The sequence below is a fragment of the Homarus americanus genome, unplaced genomic scaffold (assembly GCF_018991925.1).
Source record: "Homarus americanus isolate GMGI-L3 unplaced genomic scaffold, GMGI_Hamer_2.0 scaffold2558, whole genome shotgun sequence".
NCBI lineage: Eukaryota > Metazoa > Arthropoda > Malacostraca > Decapoda > Nephropidae > Homarus > Homarus americanus.
The window spans coordinates 29,768-48,299 of NW_024745671.1; the positions used below are offsets into that span (position 1 = coordinate 29,768).

The 18,532-nt window shown below is 41.2% G+C and overlaps 3 protein-coding genes across 5 annotated transcripts in view; 2 read left to right on the forward strand and 1 right to left on the reverse strand.

The window, feature by feature from the left end:
* Nucleotides 1–18,484, reverse strand: part of LOC121878728 (ankyrin-1-like) — a 42,912-nt gene extending 24,428 nt beyond the window's left edge. For both annotated transcript variants that reach the window (XM_042385075.1, XM_042385077.1), the window contains exon 1: nt 14,398–18,484. In XM_042385075.1, coding sequence (XP_042241009.1) covers nt 16,634–18,214 — 1,581 coding nt within the window. In that variant the 5' untranslated portion in view covers nt 18,215–18,484 and the 3' untranslated portion in view covers nt 14,398–16,633. The remainder of the gene's footprint in view (nt 1–14,397) is intronic.
* Nucleotides 7,898–9,735, forward strand: LOC121878732 (probable serine/threonine-protein kinase DDB_G0271402). Its single transcript, XM_042385083.1, has 2 exons — nt 7,898–8,883; nt 9,300–9,735. Exons 1-2 carry the CDS (start codon nt 8,327–8,329, stop codon nt 9,412–9,414), a joined length of 672 nt encoding a protein of 223 aa, XP_042241017.1. The 5' UTR covers nt 7,898–8,326; the 3' UTR covers nt 9,415–9,735.
* Nucleotides 11,081–12,931, forward strand: LOC121878731 (M-phase inducer phosphatase-like). Of its 2 annotated transcripts, XM_042385081.1 has the most exons (3): nt 11,081–11,137; nt 11,849–12,545; nt 12,736–12,931. In XM_042385081.1, exons 2-3 carry the CDS (start codon nt 11,857–11,859, stop codon nt 12,818–12,820), a joined length of 774 nt encoding a protein of 257 aa, XP_042241015.1. In that variant the 5' UTR covers nt 11,081–11,137; nt 11,849–11,856; the 3' UTR covers nt 12,821–12,931. The 2 variants fall into 2 exon arrangements, with proteins under 2 accessions (XP_042241015.1, XP_042241016.1); XM_042385082.1 differs by lacking the exon at nt 11,081–11,137 and having other exon boundaries at nt 11,158–12,545.
* Nucleotides 18,485–18,532: the final 48 nt, after the last annotated feature.

Sequence of the window (18,532 nt, forward strand, 5' to 3'; positions counted from 1 at the left end):
TCCGAGTTCGAGTAAAAGAATTAACTTCGTTCACTACCTAAACAGATGCACTCAGACTGTGGTCAAGTGTAGTGGAGGTAAACTCACCGAGAGGAGACGAAGTTTTTGTTGGTGTCAAGTGTGGCAGATCGCACCTCCCTCCCTCACCTGTTATCTGCATGGCTCCCTCACCTCTCACTTTACTTACTCTCACTCCCTCACTCTCTCTCATCCTCACCTCTCACTTTACTCCCTCCTACTCCCTCACACCTCTCCCTCCCTCACAGGTCTTAAAGCACCGTTCACCAAGTCTTAAATTTCTCTTATCAATCAAGAATTAATAAGACATAATTACGATAATTTAAACTTGTCTCATTAATTTCTTTCTCTCTCAAAAAAAAAAGTGAAACCCAAATATCAGTTGCAATATTTATTTAACGATACCATATAAGACGTTGTTAACCAAATGCCATTCTTAATTACTAATATTCTTGAAATAACTATACGGTATTTATCAGCTGGCAATCACGTGTTAAGCTGCAACACTCGAGAGGTCCAGCCATGGCAATATTGTTATTCACTTTGTTATGTTCTGTCTAAAGAAACTGCTTTATGAGTTTCAATTTTAATACGATGAAACTTACTACTTCTGATGTTGTTTACGGTCTGTTATAGGTCAAGGGTGTTTTGTAGGTCATGTTCGACTCTTTGTTTCTGTGTGTGTAGTATAGCTGTCTTGTTATACTTGCCTCTGTATACATAAGTAAATTAGAGGTTTTACATGTATGTATGTATGTATGTATTAGTTTTTCCATTAAATAATTACCGTGTACTCTCTTACCGTGTGTATGTTTATATGTTCAATTTGTTTATAATTATAGTTATTTTTTTGTCAGAGAAAATGACAGCTTTTGTACCCCAAACTTGTGAGATAATTATCTTTTCTTTCTGGTCATTATTTTTTAGATTCTGCTGTTTTACTCATATAAGTTTTAATGTGTCGTATATCCTTTTAATATATCAGTAATATAGATAAATTTATATTATCAAAAGTATTTCAATGTTGCTTCGTATGAACAACTCACTGATAAATGTATTGATTAATGTTTAAAATAATTAAATATCATTAAAATATTAAGTATCGTAGATACTTAAGATAACAAATAAAATAATTTTATAAAATTTGTTATAAAAAATTCTAAAGTAATCTTGTTGATATAATTTAGTAAAATATGAATAAAATGTAATCAGATAAAATATCTAAATTATTCTGATATATCAAAAACACGACACAAATCCCCTCACATATGGAAACTGAAAGAAGGTTGAATTTTATCTCGTTTTATGACAACGTACATAACATATCACTGAGTTAACATAGCGTGTGTGGGCTTGACAAGTTAACAATAAACATATACCACAACTACAACTTATATGGTTAATAAATATAACACTAACACAGTCTCTAGTAGTCTTCACCATGACGTCTCCTCCACCAAGAACTGCTTAGTGGGGGGGTTGTAATGCCAGCGGGGGAGGCATAACGTAATCGTGATCTGGTGGTGTGAGTTGGCGGTTCAGTATGACGAGTTGGCGGTTCAGAGGTGGAGATTGGTGGGTCATTGGTGTACGGTCTGGCGTGGGGGGTCTGGCGAACTCGTGGATGGGAGGCAGAAGGCGTGTGGAAGGGCGATAAGCGGGCCTTGTCTTCACCAGGTTCTCGCGCATCTCTCCTTCGTCACTAGTTGATGGTTTCGGGAAGTGTTTTGCTTTTTGCGGTTGCTTCTTTTTCCAGGCGGCCTTCGTGAGTAACTTCTTCTGACTGTACGACGACTTCTTTTTCTTGTGCTGGAAGGCTTCGAGAGGCGACTGTGTTACTTCTGAATTATCGCTCTGGTCGATAGATTTTACATTCGAAGTGAATGCATTCGCGAAAACCTTTAAAATATCGCTGCTGGAGAAAGGTTCTTCATGTGCCGTCAGTGGTGTGGTGTCACTAGGATATTCTGTGGCCACTGTCTTCTTCGGGCTGGCTTGAAATTCTCTCGTGGGAGGCTGGAGATATCTACTGGGCTGAGGATAATTCAAAGTTGATTCAATCGGCTTCTTGGGCTGCAGTTTCTTTTGGTCCGACTCGATGATACCGTCAATAGAGACTTCTTTGGCAATCACTTGGAACTCCTCATCAGGGGGCTGCATATGTACACTGATCTCAGGAACGTCTACATTACTGATGATAAGATCTGTGTCTGAAGAGAAGTCCTCGTTTGCTATACCTTCAATAAGGAACTTCCCTATCCCGGCGTCGTCATTCTCGAGCACTGGGACACAGCCGACGTAGGTAACCACTAATAGGACCGTCCACAGGGGCAGCAAAGTCCTCATCGTCCCGGGTGGTGGCAGAACGGTGATGGTGGAAGGCGGGAGCAGCTTTCAGAGAGGTGTTGACTGGTCGGGTGTCGCGAACGAACTGGCGGAGCTAGGCAAGGACGCCTCCGAGGAGAGACTTCCAACCTCATGTTTTTGTTCTTGGTGACAAAGTTGCTTAACAGGTCATCTGACAAGTACCACGCCACTAGAACAATCTATCTACTGATCACTAATACTATTCTTCACGTAATACAACTGTCTATATTACGATAATTTTGAGGTTCTCTATTCAAGTTTATATAAGTAGCATGAACCAATGATAAAATTATAACAAAGGGAAGGCCGTGAAGTACACAGGATCTGGTTAACGTGTAGGTCAGCGAGTTCTCTCGTACGATAAATAGTCGTTACCTGGGAACATAGGTGTGGAACTTGTCTCCAGGCTGCTCTTATTGAGGTGTGGATCATTCCTTTCCTGTATTCATCATCTCTTACGATAAATATGTTTCTCCTTCACTGGTCGCCTCAGAACGTCTTTTCCCGCCTCGTGGGATCCACTCAAGCACGTATCTGACGCACTGTTGATTTATCATATATACATTATATATGAGATACATGTCGCACTCTCTACAGCCTTAATAATACCAAGTCATTCCGCCTTACACACACGCACACACACGTCCGCCTTGTGTGTGAAATAGGCCTAGTGAAACCTAATTTATAGAACACAGGAGTTATATAATCCACGTTAAATCGCCTGAATAATTCCTGTTTTATATATTCATCGTTAAACCTCTTATATGACGCCTGTGTAATATATATACCTCGTTAAACATACCTTTAAGTTACGTATTTAAAATTGACATACTGGTGAAGTAAATCATTATAATTATTGTTATCATCATCATTATTATTATCATCACCATTATTATCGTTCTCCTTCTTATTGTTATCATTAATATTATTATTATTATTATTATTATTATAGTTATTATTGTTATTAGTATCGATATTATTATTATTATTATTATCATCATTATCATTATTATTATCATCATTATTATTAATTAAACACTATCATTATTAGAACCTTCTCACTCCCATAACTATCAGACGGTGACTTAGCATAAAAGACAATTACCGCTTAACCAACCTGACACTCTGACTGTGTATTAACTCAGGTACTTTTTTCTTCAGGTTTAAGCACAGGTGAACAAAAACTAATAACGTTGAAACTGGTCTGAACTTGGCTGGCTTGACCTGGAAGTGGGGATGGGTTTGAGGGGTTAATACCGGCTTGGGAAGGCGTGGGGTGGGGGGGGGGGCTTATTGGACTGGAAGTTTAAATCTAAGACCAATTGCTACTGGGACCCATTAAGATTGACGTAAGATTAAGACTTGGGGCCCATTATGACTAGGGGTCTATTAGAACTGGGGGCCCATTTGATCAGCTTCCCGTAAGAGAAAGGCTATACCTTCCCGGTGACTCAAGAACTGGTTGGATTTGGCAGGTCAGCTGTTGCCTGGTGGTGTACCTCTACTACCCCAGGCGTGTGAAGCCTGGCTGTGGGACCGGTTGACACCATGTAAACAAACACACGTAATGCACACACACACACACACACCAATGGTACAATGAACTGTCACCATTATAAACCTAAAGTCATTGAGGTGAGGGAGATGAAAGTCGCCCACCAACATTCATTGTACACGACATATCCATTTGACCTTTGACTTCTGAGTTATGTCACATGAAATATTAAATTGTGAAGTTATGTTTCCTGACCTCCTCCTAACACACACACACACACACACACACACACACACACACGTACAGTCTCCTTCACTAGTACGTTTACAGGGGCTCGTCATATAAACATTCCACACATCATTGAGATATTTGTTTTAATATTGTTTTAATTTGATTCCATAGCATGTTTATTATTGCGAGTTTCCTTCTCTCGAATGTAAACAAACACAGGGTTGCCACACTGCACAAAACCTGACGAGGAGCCCCTGTAAACGCACTAGTGGAGGGGACTGTACATATTTTCATTCTCTCTCTCTCTCTCTCTCTCTCTCTCTCTCTCTCTCTCACACATATACAATGCACACTTTTTTGAGTTAAAGATGATAGTGCAAATTTTTCTCAATATTTAGAGTCATAAATGCATTACCAGAGAGAGAGAAGGAGAGAGTTCAACAGGAAGACATTACTTAAATTATTACGGGCAATAGAATATAAATGACCATTTTTAGTTTTAAAGTCTTGGGTCGAAGGTTAAGTGGAAAAAATTATTTCACTTCTCCAGTTAAAGTAAGGTAAGGTTAGGTTAGGTTAGGTATAATAGTTTGATCAGGTCATGTTTAGGTAGGTTAGGTTAGATTAGGTTAGGTTAGGTTAGGTTAGGTATAATAGTTTGATTAGGATAAGCTAGGTTAAGTATAATAGCTAGATTAGGTTAAGCTGGGTTAGGTTACGTCATGTTTGAGTACGCTAGGTTAGGTTAGGGTCAAAGAGGTAGATTAAGTTAAGATTGGTTAAGTTAGACCAAGTTAGTTTAGCTTAAGTCGTGTTAGGTGAGGTTAAGGTTAGATCGTGTTAGTTTTTGTTAGGGTAAAGTTTGGTTAGGTTAGGTTATGTACTGCCCGGGGGGGGGGGAATTGAAAGTAAAAGTCCTTCAGTCAGGGGTCAGCCAGCAAGTCATTTCCTCTCTACTCTGAGACCCATGTACTCATGTTGCAAGAGTTCACTGAACCTAACCTAACCTGACCTACTCCACGGCCTTACCTGTAAGTTCTGTAACCATAATATATATCATAGTAAATACAGGTATAGAGACAGACAGACAGACAGACAGATAAATAGATAGATGGATAGATAGATAGATGAATATAAATAGATAGATAGATATAGATAGATTAATGGGAACCAGAGACGCTTAGGACAGAAGGTGAGAACTGTATCCATTCAGCCTGAATGTGTAGGTTCGAATCCCGTCGGGACATTAAGGTTGTGTATACATTTCACACCTATCACTCTGTATGTGTGTGTGTGTGTGTGTGTGTGTGTGTGTGAGAGAGAGTGAATATATGTATGTATGTTTGTGAGAGTGTATGTATGTATGTATGGTATGATTAGGTTAGTTTAGATTCCCATTTCCAGACATAATTAGTTACCCTCATTACCAACCACAAATATACAATAATTCTGGTGCACTGAACTTTGACCCGACAAGAAATCTCCTGCATCTTCGTAAGGTAGAAAAAGGTCATAATAATTTTAGTAATAATAACTGTAATTACATCATAATTTATAACATAACATGAACACTAATTAGCAAAGGGGTGAGAAAATTAGGGATTTGTACAGGTGCGTTAATTACCAAAAGGTGAGATAATTAGAGAATTGTTACCTGGACTTACTTGTTAAAATGTGTTTTTTTTTATGAAGAAATATTGAATACAAACACAAATACAAAGTTAATTTAGGTCAAGTTAGGCTAAGATAGGTTGGGTTAGGTTAGGTTTGGTTAAGTTAGGTTAGGTTTTATCATCACTGAGACTCACACAAGTTACAAACACTCACACAACCACGGTAGAGTAACGGGCCAGCATAGCGAACAACAATCAGATCTCTCTTTCCCGCTTTCCAAAATGGACGTCTACCTGGGACCTGTACCTGCCTGAACCTATCACGGGTACCTGGTGAAATACAAGATCTTATTCGCCAGATCCCAGTTACTGGTTAAATCGTGCCCCAGTTCAATCAAGAGCCCCCAAGTTGACCTGACCTAATCTAATCTAATTTAACCTAATCTAACCCCAACCTAACCTAACCTAACCTAACCCCAACCTAACCTAACCTAACCATCAGAATTGATATTTATTAGGTGTGGGGCCCATTAAGATTGGAGACCATTTGGCTTGGGGCCCAGTGGGTTCACAAGGATTGATAGCCATTAAGATTAGGGCCCCTTACGACTGGGCCCCAATCCTAATGCTGAGCTAGGTCAAGTTGGGATCACTAAGGACTGGGGCCCATTTGACCAATCACACCGAATTCCCAGCTATTTATCCGTGACAAATACCTGTTAATTAGTACCTGTCATTATAGAGCTGTGACCTGACTAATACCCGTTATTATTAAATCCTGATTCACGTAAAATTAATGTAATCTTATTTATTACATGCGAGTTTATTTTGATGGGTTACGTCCTGGTCTGCCCAGTGCTTGGCTCTCGAATATTTCCTTTGATGGGTTATCCTGGGCTGGCTTATGTACTGTGCTATGTATTGTTTGTATACCTTCACTGTGTATGTACATTATTTACCTATATTGTCTATGATCAAATATAAACGTGTATATCAATTTGAATTAAAATAAATCTACATGTATATATCTATCTTGGAGAACAGCTCAACGTCAGGGACATCCATAGACTATATACAGATAGCCAGGTGAGGAGGAAACGTTAAGAAACTTGTCTAGGTTTAACTTTCCAGTGACAGTGTTGAAGGGCTCTCATGACGCCAGATGGCATCACGTACAAACGAGTCTGCCAGATATTTTTTTTTACACATAAGGCTCCAGGCACGAGGAAATGTCATCATGGAGGCTTTGAGGGTGAAGCTATGTAAGGGAAGAATAGTCCAAGAGCGTTTTAGGTGCTGGAAGATTTATTCTTTAAAGAGAGACAAGTTGTAGTTATTGAAAGGACGTGGAAAGGAAAAGTTACGGAGTTCAGTATCAGAAAGAAGGCACCAGCATCACAGCGTCTCACCCTCGAGCTGCCAACAACTACACAGTGACTGGATGAGACAATGACCTGTTGAGGCCTGTGTTGGCTGAACGAGGCAGCGGCCAGGGACTGGAGAAACCAGGGGAAGAATGTCGTTTGTCATGTTCACACTATGTTGCCCAGATGTTTTGTACATATAACATATTATACTAATTAGCAGAACAAAGCGACAATATCTCTCAGTCTGGCTACAGACATCCTTACAAGCCTTATATTGCCACAATCTCTGCTTTAATTTAATAACAGTTTCACCTATAAACCATCTCATATAAATACACAACTGCGGTAATCAGATCTGGAGACAACATTGTGTGTAACAGATCCCCGTGATTGGTCTACAACAACCCACTTGGTCAGTGCTGCTGTTGTAGTGCCCGGCTGTACTCATAGGGGGCTCCACTTGACGTCACAGATTTCGATAAATAGTTTCTTATATATATATATATATATATATATATATATATATATATATATATATATATATATATATATATATATATATATATATATATATATATATGAAGAGAGATAGAGAGATAAGATTGTCGACCGTAAAAGTGAACTGTCCAAAATATTATAATTTTCACTACTGTTGTCCCTCCCACCAACCTGTTACAAGGGTAGATAACATCAGAGGTTCACATCACTGGTCAATTTTATGCGTCAAGTGATATCACTCATAAATGCGGCGCACCACCACCTGCGCATCACCACGAACGTACACTCCTCCCACGTATGAAGACTGACGGGAGTGTAACCATGAGGAGGAGGTCAGTTGCTTCCCACACTACATGGGGTTGAGCAGCCCTCCCGCGTCTCCCTCACTCCGACACACGGCCCTCCCTCACACACGTCGTCATTATTGTACGCCACCTATAAAGCTAATGAATGAATGAGAAGCTTTCGTCACGTTCCTGGAAAGAAAGTTGAGTTACAAGAATGGGTAACTCTCCTCAGATACCTCATAAGACAATAATAACAATGGTATGTTTATATTGGCCAGGTTAGTGTGACAGAAAATGGACTCTAAAACACCTGATTATTGACGGAAGACTTGTGAACGTGCCAGGGTTACGTATTCTCAAAGTGTTATAATACTGTCTGACATCTTAGTCTGCCAAAGAGAGGACTAGGTCAGGTAAGGGCAGGGAAGGCATCAAACGTGTGTGTGTGTGATGTGGGGCAAAATGGAGTCAGCGGGACACAGCATGGTGAAGAGAGACTATTGCTCCAACACATTCGACCCGCTGGGCTATATCGCCTTCCTCATGATTGGCTTCCAACTCGCCATCAACATCATCAATATCAACATTAACAACAATAATAACAACAATAACAATAACAACAACAATAATAATAACAATAACAATAATGCCAACGGTATGGGAAGAACACTCGGGGAAACAGAACTGATATTTCCTGATGGTGACGAATCTGTTGACAAAAACAACAGAGAGAAAATACCTAACGTAGAGAGAACAACATCTGACAATCATAGAAAACGACTCTTAGACGAATGGCTTATTAAGGGTGGACTAAAAAAGGACAAAAAATCAGTAAACACACCAAAACAAAGATGTTCATGTAGACGTTATGAGAAACAAGGACACCTGACTGGCGGGCGTGTACTGAGGCTACTCCAACACATCCCCAGCAGTCCTCAGTGTCTGGCAAGGCTAGGCTGTGAAGTGACTCAGGCAGCCAAGAGACACCTAATCCTGTCTATTCTCAGGTACTTATCCTCAGGTAGTAAAGACAACTCCGGCGTTAGGATTATCTTCTTCAGGTGATAATCCTTACTCTAGGGCGCTAGGATAACCCCCCACAAGTAGAAAGTTCTATTTACTCATAATCATGGACACATTACTGAGGAATGTTTTGTTAGTGAAGCTGAGACGTCACATGTGTATTTTAACCATGGGATTATCACTCTTAATATTTCTTGTTTTAAGTGCTATAACTGCCAGGGTTTCTTAGTACCATTATCTAGATCTTAAGTTTTGCAGTAGATAACAATTTAGAAAACTCTAGATATATATTTTTCCTGATTAGGTTCATCATTATTGTATCTCAGTTATACATTCAATTACTGATGTCTTCTGTATATTATTTAAGTAGAACGTCTCATAATGTGTTTTTCTCCTGCAGGTTAGTGACTGGTCAGGGGGGAAGCTGGAGGGAGACGGTGGTACAGATGACCTCCGAGAACTGTGTCAATCTCCTACCAGACTGCTCACCACCTCCATCAAGGGGTGAGGTATAGGGTAAAGGGGGGTATGAGACCTTTAATACCCCCTCCTTCCCCTTTCCATTATCAGGTTGTCTCCTCGCGTTGGTGTGACAGGTGGTGGTGAAGAGCCGGATCGTTGTCCATTTTGTTACCATCTGTGAAGGTGCTGATGTTAAAGAGCGGGTTGACCGTTTGTCATCCTCCTTTTCACCACCACCTACTGTGGAGTGAGGCAGCTGGTATGAGAGATGGTACCACCTTCCTGCCTTATCCATCTGAGTACCATCGCCAAGGATCACCAAAGATGAGAAAAATATACGTAAAATTCATAAAATTAAACAAAAGCATTTAAAACTGTTTTTCAATTACCTTTAACAAGACTCAACAGACTTATTAGGTTAGTTAACACGAGTTTGGTCTCTATATGTTATAGTGAGTGGTAAAGTTACATCAGTACGAGGAGTTTCTTACATTACAATTCGACTTATTGTTTCTACTTTGGTCACGAATAAAAGTCCCTTTGCTCTTCTGCTTGAATTGTATCAACCCTAAATTAGAAACTACAGTGCCATCTGTGGGAAGACGAGAAATTCAGAGACGTTCAGAACTTCGGAGTTTCATGCAGGTAAAGTAAGTCATGAATGAAGCGTATTATTTTGGTAAAAGAAACAAGTCAAGACCCAGAAGCATTCAGCAGCTTTGGTGCTTCAGTTTTCTTCAATAATTGCGATACTTCTTTTCGATAACAAATCTTCGTAATTTCTAAGTGAGATACTCGGCAGTGAAGACGGAATTACAAGGAAGTTACATGCTCATATATCGTGACTCTCAACCACGTACGGTATGTTTTGTCTGCTAAATACACACACACGTCAGGCAGCGGGGTCATGTGTGTTGTGGCACGTCATCTGTAAAGAAAGGACCTCGATGAACGATCATGACGACACATGTGGCGGGAAGGTGATGGGGAGGGAGGGATGGCTGGTCGGGCCCCAGTTTTAAAAGGCCTCAAACCTTAACCTACGAATTAGGATTTGGTTCTAGTTCTAATGGGTAGCAATCCTTATGGGCCCCAGTTCTAACAGGCCCTAATCCTTATCGTTAAGTTAGGTCTATCCTGGGAGCCAATTAAGATCTGGACCTGTTAAGATTAGGTGGTCCATTAGGTGGTTAGGTGGTCCATTAAGACCTGGGCCTTTAAGTAATAGGGCCCGGGACAGGCCTTAATATGCCCTTTACTTCTCATAGGTAAGATGGTTGAGGAGGAAGTAAGAGAGATGGGGGATTAGAGAGGGGGGATTAGAGAGGGGGAGGATTAGAGAGGGGGAGAGTTAGGAAGACAGAGATGATGGCAGGGTAAGGGCCATCTACTTCCCAGGTGCCGCTAACGCTACACTATTGACCTAAACTCCTACACCGCTACGTCAAGCCTCGTCGACTACCGTGTAACGCATCACCCGTGACGTACTGATTCTATTTTGTGACGTAATGCTTTTCTTTCGTGACGTTCTGCCACTTAGTAACGGGTAGAACAAAACATCAAACGGCAAATATTGGTAACAGTGAGGCATGGAATACAGACCAAAAGGAGAGGAAAATTTAGCAACAGAATGAAATAGTTCATTATGTTTAGAGCGGTCAGGTAGCGGTAGTTCAGGGAGGGCGCTCAGCAGGGGCGTAGCGGCAGTAGTCAGTTGTCAGTTTGCTGGTCGCTCAGTAGGCTGCTGGCTCCCTCCACACTCCACCTCGCTGACTGGTAACTGACTGAGTATCTAAAGCTGCACTGATTGTATTACACGTGTTGTTTGAAATGACTTACTAACTGGTGGTACTTAAAGTGACTTATTAACTCCTTATTAAATGATACTCGTAATGATTTATCAAGTGTTAATGAGGAACCAATATATTTTACCCGTTTAAGCGGTGCATTAATGGTGTGTAGAAATTATGAACCTTACGATACAATAGGTGATCATTATGGCATTAACTTCAGTAATTATAACTAAAGAAGTGTAAATCAAGGGTGTGTATCGTGGACAACCTCAAGGTGGTATAATTTTAAGTATCGCGCTTATCTCTTCCTCCAGTGACTTTAGTTCGATACCTTGTTGGGACAGATGTGAGAAGGGTGTTATCCAGTGTGACCCTATCAAACATGGCAGGTTGTCTCCGGGTACTGTACTCTAGCTTCTTCCTGTAGTACTAACACTGGAACTATCGGGAGACTAGTAAATCATAATTGATAAAACTATCTAGGATAATTGTCACAAAAAAATATCTAAATCCAAGATGGAGTTTGATCCGAGATACTTCATCTTACTTTAAAAGGATAAAATCAAAATAAAGTAAAGCAAAATCACTAGAATATTGTGTTAACTTCAGATATTTTCGTCTGTACTAAAGAAGGAATCAGGCCGGTGTGTCCAAGCTTATCTGGTTATCTCAAGTGTTAACATCTTGCCAACAGTGTGAAGGATGTCACTCCAAGCCGTGGTGGAGGGCAGGGACTCCTCAGCCTACTGTCCCAAGCAGCAGAGCTTCTCCTACTTCGGCTTCGTCAACCTCATGATGATCATCTTACAGGTTGTCATCAATATTGTCAACATCAACAACAACAATAATAACAACAACAATAATAACAACAATAACAATAATAATAACAACAATGTTAATGGACCCCAGGGAAGGAATATACAGTCTCTTCTTACCCAAGATTATGTTCGTCGATGGTCTGAACCAACGTTTGAAGATAAAGAAAAACACAAGAGTTACTCCTTCAGATATGGTAACTACAGAAAACGGCCAGAAAAATTCACGACAGAAATCCAGAAGAAAATATTGATGGCTAACTCGTATATTTTGAACGAGAATTGTGTTTGTTTCAGAAATTCAGAGACAATAAAAAATGGTTCTAAAATACAACAGAATGGCGAAAATAATTCCAGTCACACCACCATAACCACATCACCGTCATCCATGATACTCGATGATCCCTGGTCCCTCCTTCCTTACATTGACAGGAGAAGAGGTGGAGGGTGGGAAGTGGGTGGAGTGCAGGTGGGTGTGTCATTGGGGGCTGTGAGTGGGTGGATGTTGAGGATGGCTACATCTTCGCCTGGTTGCCTTGGATGGCTGATGTGCGAGGCTCTAAAGGCACTTGGCGGGTGAGTGTTATCCACAATAAAGGTTAATTGGTCATAGGAGAGCTAAATAAATAGATAGATAAAAGTGAGAGAGAGAAAAAAACAATGTTATTATAATTTCTGTTTTCTGAATTTAAATAATTTCAATGCTTATGAATTGAGCATTAGCAATGGCTATACTATTAACATATAAATCCTTTTTTTTCTTAAGATGGTACAGTGAAAACCGCGATATGATGACGGGGGCGTGTGGGCGTGTCTACCCACAGTGTCAGCTTCTTCCACGCCAGCGCTAGGCCGTCAGGAAGTACAGTGTAAGCGTCTTTCCACCAACCCACACACACACCATACAGTGTAGGTAACCTGTACAATATATCAATAATTTTTTCAATAAAGTGTTACACGAGGCTCTTGTTAACTCTCCCTGCATCACCTGGTAGTGTTTTAAGAGTTGTATTAATTAGTTGTAAATTATACCGACCTTCAGCACCTTAGGCATATATCAACAGCAGCCTTTCTGTTCAACTGTACACATCGCCTTATAGCAGGTGATGGGGTCAATAGGTCTCACGTACTACAATAGTTGCCTCTGTCTTTACGGCTGTGTAACTAAATATTTCTCCTCGTTGATGGTATGATGCATCACTGTGCTTCAATAATTAAAGTCTTTGAATAAGTGATAAAGTTAGTAATTACTCTCGTCCAGGGGCCCACAATATTACACAGTAACCGACCATTACAAACGAGAATCAGTAATAGGTCGCAGCCATTAAAGTGTAATTTAGTAATAAACTATGAAATTGGATATTAAGAAATAAATTATTAAATCATCTACTCAGACAAGTACTGGTATACAGCACCAAAATTTAAGTATTAACGCAACAGAAAATTATGTCTTACGTTCAACAATACCAAGGAAATGGTTACTAAGACTCATGTGAAATTTGAGACTGAATAACATCTGCAATTTTGTGAAATCTGGTTCAAGTTTATTCAAAGCTGCTTCCACAAGTTCCTTTGTGTGAGTGAGCTTTGGGCGGTACAGTAGGTGTTCTTTACGTAAGTCTGCTGGCAACAGGAGGTTGAACCAAACATTGAAAAGAATATGTAATATATTCGTTTGGATGTTATCTGATGCAATCATTTTTTCTCCAAGAGTTCAACAATGGCTGCAATTTTGTGAGTGTGTCTCAGGACATTAATATACAGGTCCAGGAAATACAACTGTGTATCAACAAGATGACTGACCTCGTCAGCTTAAAAACAAAAAAAGACCTTTAAAAATAAATCGAAAAAAAAATTCTTACTCAGAATCTTAGATAAACATTCTCTGATTTCCGACTGTTATCGTTATTATATGTACTCGTGTGTGTGTGTTGTCTGCTGTTAGGTCTTGTTTCCCAGTCCTACAAAATATATCAGGTTAGGTGTTTGTTTTATTATTTTTAAGCAGTCTATTTTACCTTATCAACTTTACCGGCCACTCGTCATATATTTTAGATGCCATCATGGTCCTATAATTAGGGACAAGGGGATGATAACAGAAATATTAATGGGCAAAGTTGAGGGTAGGGGGACCAGGGGAAGGCAGAGACTGGGATGGATGAATGAAATTGAAAAACTGGGTCCACAGAGAAAAAAACCTTGGAGGATTGATACAACAGCCCTAGAACGTTTAGAGTGGAGGACTGCGGTCGCCAACCCTCAGATATAAAGACGGTACTCTGATTGATTAATGCCGGTCGGATATATAAATTTTCTAACCGCATACGGCCGGAAATATGAGGATTACGGACCGCTGCTTTGGTCAGTCGACAATTAAAATTTTTGAGAGTCAGAATTATTGGAGTATAAATACACAGCAAACACTTACCTTTATATGTTCGTATTTCGTTGTTGAGTGACTCCTCATTCCACTTGTGACATTCGTGTGATTGATTGGTATTTTCTGAGCTTCATACACGAGAAATATCCTTTTGAAATTTCACCGAGAGATAATTCAGTCTAAATACAAAGTCTATACCATTCCCAGGAGCAACACACGGGGTTCGATATTAAAAAAAAAAGACATTTCGTCGAATTCACTCCCACAAGTCAAGTTTCACATAAATGTTCAGTAATATATTTCCACCATAGTTTCGTTTCTCCACAATACTGTTAGTATCTCGTTTGATTTATATTCCAGCGTTACTACTTCACTCTCTACGATACACTATGAACGAATGAGTAAGTCGCCACACATACGAAGCCTTCTGAAGTACTTCCACTAAGGAGCAGCCTTCCTCGCGTGGTGTTATTGACATATTGTCCTTCACCACCAACAGCCTAAACTAGTCATCTCTGAATCATTTGTTTACTGCGTGAGTGACAGAACACAACGACTATACTTAAAGCTCTTTACCCAGTTACTACCACTTAGATACGTTAGTTTCATTTGCTTTTTACTTTAACCCATTTTCACTTTACATTTACTGATCATGGTTAAGGTTTTTAATTTAACTTAGTGAATTATTCTCTGCATATGGTTTATAAGGCCACGTCCTGTCATAATGAACCCACACATAAGGAAGGGTGTTTCTTTAACAGCGGCAACACAGTGTCATATGATAATGGAACGTAATAAAAAATATAATCATATCCAGACACAAACTCACTCACCCAACAATCTAATCGTGTTTCACTTTTACTTAATATCATAACTTTACATAATTTGTTGTTGTTTTGATGTTGATAGTAATTATATTTTTCTTACCAACTGTGACCCACGGACCCAGTTAGGCTATAAGCACAACATCACTTAAGAACCTCGTAAGCAAGAACCTAATTACAGGGGAAGGTTATTAAATGAATCCTCAATGGTTATCGGTGCTTCTTTCTGTTATTCAAGGTAAAATAATCATAGTATTTCAGTATTTATTAAATACCAAGAGTTGTTGTTTAGTGTAGAACCATAGACTTAGGGTATAGCGTTTCGAGATCGATAAACAAGAGTATTTTCTGCATATAGATTCCGATCCTCTGTAGTCAGTTCAGCTTCATATGACTTCAGAAAATTTATATGGAACTTTATCTCTTCATCGATACATTAATCCTATATTAATTTCTGGTGTGGAAAAGTATATGATTGTTTTAGGCATAACTTATAAACATTTATACATTTCATTATTTATTTAAAATTTTATAAACATTTTTGTATATTTCACTATAACACCAGTCTATCACAGTTACCTTGATTAGTTGATCCCTAATAAACTTCTGAAGCAAACGACACAAACCGTCTACTGTAATCCTAACCTAACCTAGGAGTATTAGGTCAAGTCTGGATAACAGGCAACCAGGCTATAAAAAAATAATAATACTTCAATGAAAATTATCGTCACCTCAAATACACTTAAGATCTCGTCAACATAAAATAAAAACACAAGAGGTGTCTGGCACTATTATATTAAAACACACTTATAAAAGGTGGTAGACACTTATAAATTGCTAGCTTAAACACTGATTATAAGTTAAAATTATTGTAGCTTCTAAGAGTCAATTATATTATCTGAACTTTTAATTTTGTTATGGGTAAAATATCTGTCCCTTATCTCTCTGGTGTTGATGTCGTGAGATGAACGAAAAACTCTGAATTGAAAGTCATTATTTTAGTAGAATATTTCACAGTTGTATGTTCATAAGTATAAATAATTCAAAGGCATTAATATGATAAATAAGATTGAGTAGTAAACAGTATGATGATGGTAGAGGCTTCAGTATGGTCTGTTGGCTTTATTACCAGGTGGTGAGAGTCAGGCAAGTTAAACTATGGATATACACACTTAGAAACTTCGACCAGAACACAACACAGTTACCTCGAGGAAATGTGAGGTTATCTTAGGTTATCTCTTAAGAGCCATCTTATCTCCGGCCAGTATGAGGACAATATCTCGTAATACTAAATGATCGTGATTATATGTATGTTATCACGATCATTTAGTCATGACTTTGTTAATTCGAAGTCAGTCGTGTAGTGAGACTATCAACTGTGGGTTCATCATAGTGAATTTTATGGTCCTGACAGTCGAGGCTCGTCTTGTCTCGTATTATGGCCCGGTCTTTCGTAGCTGTCAAGGACCGTGACAACAGACATAAAATGCAAATTCGACCATGAGGGTTAAGAGTATGGGCGTGTGGGCGTATTGGGCGGCGTAGTAGATGGGAAGGTTGTTGTGGGTGTCGAGGGTGTTGACGGGGCTGCCGTAGGTGAGGAGGGCGCTCACCAGGCGGGTGTGGCCCCACTTGCAGGCGTAGGCAAGGGCAGTGCGGCCTAGGGCATCACAGGTGGCCGGGGAAGCTCCTCTCTCAAGGAATAGCCGCAGGAGTCGCTCGTGTCCGCAGGCGGCGACCAGCATGAGGGGCGTGACCCCCTGCTCCCCTTCAAGCCCTGGATCCGCCTCTCGCTCCAACAGCCTCTCGACGATGCCCTGTGTCATTTCAGAGCCGCTGCAGTAGTAGTACAAGAGCTCTGCCATGAGTGTCGGGGTGTTGAGGGCGGGGAATATGTCGTGCGTGTTGTAGTAGTCCCAGGGCAGCAGGGCGTCGTGAAGCACGGATACACCCATGTCGTTGACGGAGGTACAATTGGCACCCGTGTCCAGCAGGAGGTGTGTGACGGCGTAGCCCCTGCAGCGTATAGCCGTCTGCAGTGGTGTGTTGCCTTGGTCATTCCTTGCCTCCAGGACGGCACCATACTCGAGCAGGGAAAGTGCCAGCTCGGGGCGGTTCCCCATGGCCTGGTGGTGCAGCGGTGTGTTGCCGTCCTGAGCTGCCAGCGTAGGGTCTGCATGATGTTGCAGCAGTTTGGTCATCACCGCCATTGACACAGCGCTCATCAGTGCTGTACAGCCAGCTCTACTCTGCCGGTTGACACTCGCTTTACCCACCAGGAGTTCTTTTACCACGCTTTCGGCATCGGAATCGGCAGCCTTAATGAGGGCAGTCTCTCCCTTTTCATCTGTCGAATCTGGATCGGCGCCTGCGGCCAGCAGGGTGCGCACCGTCTCTGTCTCGCGTATGACTGACGCAGCCATTAGCGGGGTGAACCCTCTACGGTTTCTAAAGTTGGCCTGAGCGCCGTGTTTGAGGAGGAGTCTGACACAAGAGAGGGATCTTTGCATGCCTATCCCATTGCTGCGTCCTGCAGCCCACATGAGAGGAGTGTTGCCGTCACAGGAGTGTGTGTTGGGGTCGGCGCCGCGCTGCAGCAGGAGGCGTAGACTCTCAACTTGGCGGTAGTGGACAGCAACCTGCACGGGCGTGTCGCCACTTGGACCACAAGCGTTGACATCTGCGCCTTTGTCCAAGACAAATCGTACCAAATCTGTACTGCAGGCGATGATGAGCAGTGACACGAGCGGGGTGCCTCGGGGGTCGCGGGTGTGTGGCGAAGCTCCTGCCTCCAGCAACAGCTTTATCAAGTCTTCCCAACGGTCTGACGTGGCCGTGGAGAGTAGGAGAGTAATAGGCGTATGTCCCCCCGCTAGAGGAAGATTAGGGTCCACGCCCTCTTCCAGACACGCCCGTAGCACACCCACATCACACGCCACGAAGGCCCGGGCCAGCCTAGTGGCCACATCCTCGCCAGCGTGTGACCTCTGCTGTAGGGGCTTAGGCAACCCCAGTCGGATTGCAGAGGCTAGAGGCAGCATTGCTTCCCACACACTTCACTACTGTACGTGTTAAATAATTTATGGTCACTTATGAATCTCTTCCCCTTTATATCTCAACTAGTTCATCCACCCAATATCACACACTTGACAATGTATTGAAACGGTTATCGGCGGGCCACCGGGGTAGAGGCACTGGTGATGGTAGCAGTGAGTGTGCCAGTGCCACAACCCACCGCCCGGGACGATTTTAGAGTGAGGCGGCAGGTGGAGGTGGCACCACCAGCCAGCTGCTATTAATACTGAGGTGGAGCTGTTCAGCCTGTTGGGCGGTTCACAATCATTCCCGAGTATGAGGAC